Genomic DNA, 9,359 nt, shown 5'->3' on the forward strand with positions numbered 1-9,359 from the left:
CAGCGTGGGGCGGGCACAGCCCGGCCGCGGCCACACGGGGGACACGGGGGACACGGGGGACCGCCCCTGCGCCAGCCTGGGCGCATCCCGACACGCCCGGCATGGAGGAAGGAGGGGAGCCCCCAGCCCTGTCCCCAAAATCAGCCCCTGCCTGCCCCAGGGCCAGCGGGGACGCGGGGAGGGAGGGGGGCTGGCACTGGTGGCATTGGTGGCACTGGAGGGAAGGTGCGGAGCGGTGCCGGACGCTGGAACTGCTGCAGGGAGGTCCTGCAGGGTCTCTGCCCCACGGACAGGGTCCCACCCCGAGTGCAGGAAGCCCCAAAGGCACAGCGAGCTGAGCTGAGCATCCCCAGCGCTGGGGCAGGGCTGGCCATGGCCCCCACACGGCCTTGTTGAGGCTGGAAAAGTCCCCCGAGACAGAATCCAACCATTCCCCCCAAAACCAAAGCCAGCACTGACCCACGTCCCCAAGTGCCACATGCACAGGGCTGCTAAATCCCCTCAGGGATGGGGACTCCTGCCCTGGGCAGCTGTGCCAGGGCTGGGCGGCCCCTCCAGGAAGGAATTTTCCCTAAAATCCCACCCTGAGCCCAGCCTGAGGCCGTTCCCTGTGCTCCTGTCCCTGTTCCCTGGAGCAGAGCCCGACACCCCCGGCTGTCCCCCGCTCTGCACAGAGCCAGAAATTCCTCCTGATCCCCCTTTTCTCCAGGCTGAGCCCCTTTCCAGCTCCCTCAGGAATTCTCCAGCCCCTCCCCGGCCCAGTTCCCTTCCCTGGTCATGCTCCAGCCCCTCCATGTCCCTCCAGTCCTGAGGGGCCCAAATGCCCCTTGTGAGGAGGGACTGGCACTCACAGCAGCAGAACCAGGGCTGAACCCTCCCTGTTCCCCTCCCACAAAAATGCAGCTGCCACTAAAGCCCCTGGGGTCCCCACAGTGCCACCCACTCACCCCAGGATTAGGCAGAATGACACTCCCAGCTGGTTGACTTCAATCTCCAGTCCAAACCCAAGAAATTCAGGAATCTGTGAGTTAACAACCTCTGCTTCCAGCTGTTCTTTATTTCCCCTCTGCCCAGCCCTCAGGACAGCCGCACTCAGGTGTGGCAGCACAGAGTTCCAGGAGGCACCACAGCTTTAGGCAGCACTTCTCTCTCTGAACCACATAAAATTCAGCATTTTAAAGCAAATGAAGACTGGTGCCACCCCCCATCCCTGCTCACCTGGGGACAGGTAACAACTGCTCAGCTGCCTGTGACTCCCAGGCCTGCTGCAGGGCTGTCACCTCCCTCAGGGGGACAGGCACCCACCAGGAGTGGCTGCTCCTGCATTCTGAGGCACCAGCCAAAGCCCTGGCACAGGTCACACACAGGGGACAGCAGGGAGCAGCTTCATGCAACAGCTTGGGACTCAAAGGGTGCAAGCACAGCAAGGCCTGGGGACAAGAGAGCAGCTGGATGGCCCCAGAGCCAGAGCAGCCCGTGGGGCTCCCAGGTGACACCTGAAGCAGCACTGGCATGGCAGGTCTGTCCCTGGAACTGGTGTTGGGGGAGCCAGGAGGACACCCAGAATGTTGAAGCAGCAGCATGGAGGAAACATTGGAATCTTCAGCTCCTGAGTTTGGTCTCTGCTACACACAGAGACATCTCAGTCCCACCTTCTGCATCCACAGCAATGACAGGAGCTGCTTCCTAAACCCCCAGGCTTGATCCTGCCCAGCCTGGAGTCTCACACCGACACTTGCACCATGATCTGCAGGCGACATGTGACAGCTTGAGAGAGCAAGAGGAGGATAAATATTCTTCATTGTAATATAAATATGCTGTGGAACATCTCAACAAGGGCAAAGTGCTTTTTTTTCTCTTAAAACAAAAAACCTAAAGAAAACTTGTCTCAACCACGACAGAAGATTTGACTCCTAAAACATCTGGAAGGTCTAAGTGACAGTTGAAGTGACATTAAAGTGATGATTAAAGTGATGCAGGCAGGGCTCAGTCCTTGGGCACTCTGAAGTTGTCCTTCTCTTTCCTGATGGCCCCCATGACCCGCACAGGGTCGCTCTCCCCAGCGTGCTCCTGGACTGACTTCTCCCTGCCAGGAGGGAAGAGCAGGGTCAGGATGGGACCCTGGAGGCACCAGGGGCAGGGCTCAAGGCTGCACTTCAGCACCAAACACTGGGCTTTGGCACAGCTCCCAGCCTGGTCTGCAGGCTCAGGAGGAAATGGCACTTCTGTGCCCCAGCAGCATCTGCTGGATGAGGGAGCAGGACACACCAAAGCCTGTTGTGCCTCCTGAGCCAGGGAATGATGCTCAGCACAACCCCCAAACCAGGAACCTTCTGCCAGGACAGCCAGTGAGAGCCCGGGAGGCTCCCAGACAGGGATGTGGGAGGCACTGGGACAGTTCCCTACCTCACTCTCATGAAGGGGTTGTAGGTGAACTCCTCGGCGATGGTGGAGGGGATGGTGGGCTCTCCACTGTCGTACTGGGCCTGCAAGGAGGGACACAGGGCTGCTCCACCAGGAATTCTGGGGAGCAGGGAGTGTCCTGGACAGAACAGGACTTTCCAGGCAGGGAATTTCTCCCCCAGACAGCAAACTGTGGGCACAGCCAAACCCTGCTGCCCTGCAACGCAGCAACCTGGCTCTTAACTCCCTGTTCTCCCCAGCGGCTCCTGAGTGAGGCTCTGTGTGCAGGGAAGGAAGAGCAGCTCACCTTGGCCCAGGCAAGCTTCTCCTGGATGCTGGGGTTCCTGGGTTCCACGTGCCGAGCAAACTTGAGGTTGTTGATGGTGTACTCGTGGCCACAGTAAACCCTCTGGGAAGAGGAAGGGACAGTGACACTGGGCACTGCAAAGGCACCAAGGGGGGACTGCCAGGTGCCAGCAGCACAGCAGGAACAGCACACTCCACCCAACACCCCCAAATGGACACAGGCACACGTGCCAGGACTCAGCAGGCAGGACAGGCTGCCAGCAGAACAGATGAGAGAGCCCCATGTTCCAGCCCAGCAGCCTTTCATAACCGGCCCCTGCTCCTTCCCCACAAAGCACAAACGCATTTGGGGCAGGCCAATCCTTCCCAGGGCACTGCAGCACCACAGAACTCCTGTTAGCATCCATTCCTTGCACACAGCAGTCTCTCTGCACAGCAGCACCCTCAGGGTGTTTCTCTGCTCTGTGTGCTGCTCTGGGCTGCCTCACTCACACAGAAGGAGAGGTTTGTACCGTTCTGGGGTCCAGGCTGCCCAAAATCTCAATCAGTGCCTTGTACATCTCTTCTGGGGTGCCCTCGAAGAACTTCCCACAGCCAGCCACGAACAGGGTGTCACCTGCAGGGGTGACATGGCATCAGGGCCACAGCAGGCTGCCCACACCAGCCTGGGGGCTCAGCCCTGCCACTGCTGGCCCAGCACAGCAGCTGAGCACGGGGACAGCCGGGCTGTGCCACACCAACACTGGTGGCAAATGTGGAAGCCTCACCAGGCACCTCCTGCCAGCACCTCCGAGCTGTGGGCAGCCCCTGTCCCCTGCTGTCCCTCCTACAGGGGACAAGGAACACTTTTCTTTGCTGTGAAACTGAACAAAGATGAGTCGCCTCTATTTTCTCCCCAGTGCTCTCTAAAATCTTGTTTAAGGCTCTTTCTCTTCCATGCAGGAGCTTCTGGAGAACACAGGGATGAAGCACAGCCCCAGGGAAGGGGAATCCTTCTCCCCAAAGCAGGATCCAGGCCCTGGCCACCAGCAGTGGAGCACCAGCCCTCCCTGACTCCCCTACTCTCTCCTCTCTCTGCTGTCAGACCTGAGCACAGATACATGGAAAAGCAACAGGGTTTGGGATCAGCCAGTTTGGCCTCAAACAGGAAACCAACAGCTCTTTTTTCCAGGAAAAAAAAAAATGCTGGATGTGGGACTCATGCAGGGCTCGCTCCTGCTGCTGCCTGCAGGGTGTGCAGCCCTGGCTCACAAATCCAGAGGGGCTTCCCCAGCTCCACCTACAGCTCCTGCTTGGGAAGGGGAGCACGAGATGTGGATGTTATAAACAGCTGCCCTGGCAGGAAGGGAGGGATGCACATCCAGAGGCACCCAGGCAGAGGGGGAGCTTCTGTTTTTGCAAGGGAACCTCCCAACTCCTCACCTGTAAAAACTGCAGGTGGCTCGGAGCTATTTGGCTTAGTCACATAATAACAGATGTGTCCCGAGGTGTGACACGGCGTACTGAGGCATTTCACACTCAGAGATCCCACCTGGGAAGAAGGCAGAACACTAAGCTGAAGCTGCAATGGCATGGTTAGAAAAGAATTGCTACTCTCAGTGCTCTAATGGTCCCAAATCTGCCCCAGGCTGGCCAGGAAGCAGCAGCTCTGCTCCTGGGAGAGCCCAGGGAGGGAGGGAGGGCTGGCAGGGAGCTGTTTCCTCCAAGCAGGTGTCCTGACAAAGGGAACTGCCAGATCCTTTCACGTCCATGCACTCAAAGCCTGGGTGGCAGCAGGAGCCAACAGAGAATCCTAAACAAAGCTGATGGAGCGTGAAAAAAGCCCCAAACAGAAATGGAGCTGAAGGGGAGAAGTAGATGAGGAAAAGGCAAGGATTCAACACAGCCTCATGTGCCCACCTTCCTGGGCTCCCTCCTGTGCACCCGAGGCCAGCAGGGCCCTTCATGCCTGCCTGCACCTGTCCCAGCAGTGCTGTCACCTGTCCCAGCAGCGCTGGCACCTGCCAGCTCCCTGCCAGCAGGGGACAGCCAGGCTGGCACTGCTGTGCTCAGCCCATCTTCCAGCTGGCATCCCACGGGAACAGCTGGATCTGTTCTGGATCTTGCCGTGCTCCTGGCAGAGCACAATCCCTGCCCTGTCACACTCTCCCTGCCCTGTCACACAGCCCCTGTCCTGTCCCCCAGCTGCACAGGGACATCCAGCATGTCCCAGGTGCCCCAGTGCTGTCCTCACACATGGCAGAGGGGTCGCAGCTCCCAGGGCTGGAAAATGGTGAAAGCTGAATTTCAGCCATCCCCCATGTGCTGAAAGGCACCAGAGCTGCCCAGCCCAGGTGGGATCAGAGCTGTGCCACAAGGAGGGGATGCCCAGAGCCCTGCAGTGCCTCCCTTTACCTTGAGAGCTGTCAGGTGGGACACTCTGTGGGTCAGGGCCCCCACCCTGCTGTCCCCCCCGTACACGTACAGCCCCGGCTCCATCTTCACCAGCTTCTCGTTGCCTCCAGCATGGTCCCTGGAAGGGAAAAAAGGGATTTGGGGAGGGATGAACACAGGTTTATGGTCACTGGGAGTGCAGTGGTAAGCTCCAGGTGATCATTTCTGATCCAGCCTCTCCCAGGATCCATCACTCCTCACAGCCAAGCACAGGCCATGGCAACAGGAGTGGAAATCATTTCTGCAGTAATTGGGGCAGTCAGAGGGGGAATCAATCCCTGACAAGTCCATCCCAGGTGGGAAACAGCAGCCTTAGGGGCTCCCAGTAACCTCTGCAGTAACTGGGGCAGGGAGGGAATGGGGTGAGTGGAAAATGTGCAAAACACCAGGGAGCAGGCACAGAGCTGCCCCAGAGCCCAGCACTGCTGTGCTGCTGCTTTGTCCAGCTCAGGGCTGCTTGTTTCGCTCTCCAGCCACAGAGGTGGCTCCACTCTGACCCACACACAGGTTACTACAGCAAAACATTCATGTTACACCCTGGCAGAGCTGATCTGCACTGAGTGATCCTCCCACAGTGCTGACTGCAGGACGCCTCACGGGCCTGTCCTGGCACCTCAGCACCGCTGTGCTCCCTCCCACACCCACAGCTGCCCGCAAAAATCAGCGTTTTAAAGGTGAAAGGCACTGACACACAGCTCAGAGCAAGGCCAAAGGAATGAGCTCTGATCCTTCTGCCTCAGCTGCTGCTCAGAGATCCCCTGGAGCCAGGAGAGCAGCAGCTGCTGGCTGTGTGTGTGTGAGGGACCAGGACAGGGCGGTTACCAGTGGTGGTGGGTGGTCAGGACAGTGGTCAGCCTCACTCCATGCTTCTTGACTGCATCCAAAACCTGCAGGAGCGACACAGGAGGAGAGTCACACCATGGAACGAGCTGGCAGCACCCCTGGTGGCACCTGGGCATGAGGAGTGAGAGCCACAGCAGCCCTGCAGGAGCTCATCCCACCCAGGCTGGAGGGAGAGGGCAGCACACGAGCTCTGACCCAGCCCCAAGTGCCATTTCCCTTCATCTGCCCTACATCAAATTAAGGCCAAAATCCCAGAACAGGTCAGTAATTCCTGGGGTGAGGGAGGGACACAGCAATCCCTGGGGTGAGCTGGGGACACAGCAATCCCTGGAGTAAAGGAGGGACACAGCAATCCTTGGGGTGACACAGCAATCCCTGGGTGAGCTGGGGACACAGCAATCCCTGGAGTAAAGGAGGGACACAGCAATTCCTGGGGTGACTGAGGGACAGACACAGCAATCCCTGGAGTAAAGGAGGGACACAGCAATCCTTGGGGTGACCCCAGGCTGTCCCTGTGCACAGCCAGCCCTTCCAGCCTTTCCCCCACACCCGGGGCAGCCTGGGGCTCGTTCCCTCCTGCAAGGCCATCCCAGAGCCAGGGGGGTGTTACCTTCTGGGGCTGCACAGGGTCAACGATGGCAGCCTCCCTGGTGTCCTGGTCGATGAGGAGGTACATGTAGTTGTCAGTGAGGGCTGGCAGGATTTCCACCTTCATGTCGGCCTGGCTCACTGTCCTGGGCTCCCTCAGCTCGTGCTCGGTGTGCAGGAATTGAGCTCGCAGCTGTGCTGAACCTGGGCACCAAAACCAGTCAGAGCTCAGCCCTGGGAGGGGACAGGAGGGACAAGGCATGGCAGGTGCCCCAGCTCACAGCACAGCCCGACCTGCCCCCTTCAGACAGGAGGAGTGAGGCCACCATGGGACAAAACCTGGTGCCCCTCAAGGCTCTGCGTGCTCCAGAGCTGCCCTGAGAAGGAGAGGACACTTTGCTTTCCATGCAGGGACAACTCTGCACTTGCATCAGAGAGGAGATTTCAAGGGGCAAGAGAGCAGAATGGAGCTGGTCAAAGGCCAGCCTGGGACAGACGTTTTGCAAAAAAGGCACAAAGGACACGTCAGAGCCAAAAAACAAGAAGGAAGGAGGGCAAAAAAAAAAGGAGAAATACGGAAATACACACACTGCTCCGACAGAAATATCCAGTTTGTATTTCTGTGGGAAATGTCATCCTGCACTGCACATGGAGAGCAAAGAGGCTCTCCAAGGCAGGAAGGCTCCCTACCTGGCCAGGTAACACAGGGCCCTTGCTCATGCCTGCCCTGATGCAACACCAGAGCTTCCATGTTTGCTTTTGGTTCAATGTTTAATCAGATCCAAGAAGCAAATTCCAGATGCAAATAACCCGGGCTCCACTGCTTGGCTCTTAAAGAAATAGCCAACGCTGAGAGGTGTTACCACACAAACTGAAGGGAGGGAAGCAGAGACAGCGAGGCCTGGCATTGCTGGGCCCTGCAGTTCAGAGCTGAGCTCAAACACTTGCAAGGAAAGAGACGCCAGTCCCTGCAGGTCAGGAACTGCTGGCTGAGCACCCACGAGGTGTTTGCACAACCCAGAGGTGCCTGTGCTGGCTCAGACCCATTTTATTCTGCACCACTGACTCTCCCAGAGGCTCCTGACTTTCCTGCTTGGCCACCTCCCTCCGGGCCACAGGGAGGGTCCCTGTGCTGGTGCTCACCACCCTGTCCCACTGTCCCCAGCCTGCCCAGCCCCGATAAGAGCAGCTCTGCAGGAGCCCCACAGTCCTGCAGATCTGCTCCTGCTGCCAGGCACAGGGAGCTGTCAGAGCCCTCTGGCACTACCATCCTGCCCAGAGCTTCTTCCACCTCCACCATCCCTGCTCAGGAGGGAAGGGGAACCAGTGAAATTAAACATAGTGCTCAAAAAAACCAACAAACCCAAGGCACAACACAACAGGCATGCACTGGGTATTTACAGGATTGGGAGAAGCATCCCTACCTGCAGTGCTCCTCTGGAGAAGCTCCTTTCAAAAAAACACAAAAAAGCCCTTACTATTCTTTGATGGGGAAAAATGCCCAAAAATCAACTGCTCGCCAACAGGGAGAACTTTTGGATGCTCTCAGTCACAAGAGTTATCTATACTGGGTGTTTGTTTGCAGGCCAGACATCAACTAGGAAAAAAAATACAACCAAACAAAAGGAAACAACCCAACCTTAACTTCAACTCAAAGGAAATATTCACATATTTCAAATGCTTCTTTCCCATGAACCATCCCTAACCTTGGCCCAGATCCCACAGTCTCTTTTCGTGTGTAATTTGCAATTCTTACCAAACAAACAAACAAGCTGCACCACATAAGGAAATGTTTCCAAACATGTAATTTCAACAAAGGAATGAGAAAGCATCCACCAAGAATGAAACTCACATGTTGTGAGTTGCCATGTGCAGCTCAGGAGCAGAGCAGGGAGCTCCTCACGCCCTGCTCAGACCTGTCCAGCCCAGAGGAGCTCCCTGGCCATGCTCAGATCCTGTCACACACACAGCTCTGCCCCAGAACTCATTAATGCCCAGTGACTTCATTATTACTCAGCTTTGTCTGGAGCAGAGGGGTGGGACAGCAGGCTCTGAATCACCCACCTGGGCTTGTGGAATGGATCATGGGCACAGCTGGAGGGGAAAGGCTCTGCAGCTGGAGCTGTTAATGTCAGCAGGCAGGTTCCCTCAGAACCCGGCTGCTTCGTGCACTTCCTCCAGAACGTTTGGGGTTACTCTATTACATAAAAGAGTGGAAAATTCCCGTTCCCAGCAGGGCTGTCACTCAGAAATGACTGCACGCCCAGCTGCTGCGCTGCCTCACAAGAACCACGCTCACTCTTTACACTCTGCGGGGATTTTTGGGATACCCAGCGAGTCTGTGGCTCCAGGAAATGCGTCTGAAGCCAGGGCAGCTCCCAGTCCCGGCAGTGGAAGGGGCAGAGCCCACCCTGGGACCTCGGGAGCTGCCACAGGCTCGGTCTGGCACTGCCACACGGCAGCTCCCGGCAGTGTCCCTGCCACAGAACCCCGGCGATTCTCGCCCAACACAGCCACGTCTTAAAACCCCAGCGATGCAAAACCACCTGAGGAGATTCCCAGAGAGCCCAGGAGAGGCGTTGAGGATTTAGGCCCGAAATGCAAACGCAAGCTCGGACCGTTTGGGGTCGGTTCCATCACCGGTACAAGCTGTCACCCGCCGAACGCAGCCCGGCCCCCCATCCTCCTCCTCCTCCCCAGCACTGACCGCCGGCGCGGGGCTCCGCGGGGCCTCCGCGATGGGCTCAGCACGGCACGGCCCCGGCTGCAGCCCAGAGCTGCCGGCC

The 9,359-nt window shown here is 57.8% G+C and overlaps 1 protein-coding gene across 2 annotated transcripts in view; it reads right to left on the reverse strand.

Annotated features, from left to right (window-relative positions):
* The window catches only part of LOC102044410 (hydroxyacylglutathione hydrolase, mitochondrial), an 11,317-nt gene extending 4,491 nt beyond the window's left edge, over positions 1-6,826 (reverse strand). Inside the window, exons 1-8 of one of the 2 annotated variants that reach the window (XM_005425956.2) lie at positions 6,596-6,824; positions 5,965-6,029; positions 5,104-5,221; positions 4,132-4,240; positions 3,222-3,325; positions 2,711-2,812; positions 2,407-2,486; positions 1,040-2,086 (exon numbers count right to left, since the gene is read on the reverse strand). In XM_005425956.2, the coding sequence (XP_005426013.1) occupies positions 1,987-2,086; positions 2,407-2,486; positions 2,711-2,812; positions 3,222-3,325; positions 4,132-4,240; positions 5,104-5,221; positions 5,965-6,029; positions 6,596-6,700 (783 nt within the window). In that variant the 5' untranslated portion in view covers positions 6,701-6,824 and the 3' untranslated portion in view covers positions 1,040-1,986. Of the gene's footprint in view, positions 1-1,039; positions 2,087-2,406; positions 2,487-2,710; positions 2,813-3,221; positions 3,326-4,131; positions 4,241-5,103; positions 5,222-5,964; positions 6,030-6,595 lie in introns of those variants that run through there. The other variant, XM_031061104.1, reaches the window with a different exon arrangement.
* Between the last annotated feature and the right edge of the window lie 2,533 nt (positions 6,827-9,359).

The sequence above is a fragment of the Geospiza fortis genome, unplaced genomic scaffold, assembly GCF_000277835.1.
Source record: "Geospiza fortis unplaced genomic scaffold, GeoFor_1.0 scaffold213, whole genome shotgun sequence".
In the NCBI taxonomy this organism is placed as follows: domain Eukaryota; kingdom Metazoa; phylum Chordata; class Aves; order Passeriformes; family Thraupidae; genus Geospiza; species Geospiza fortis.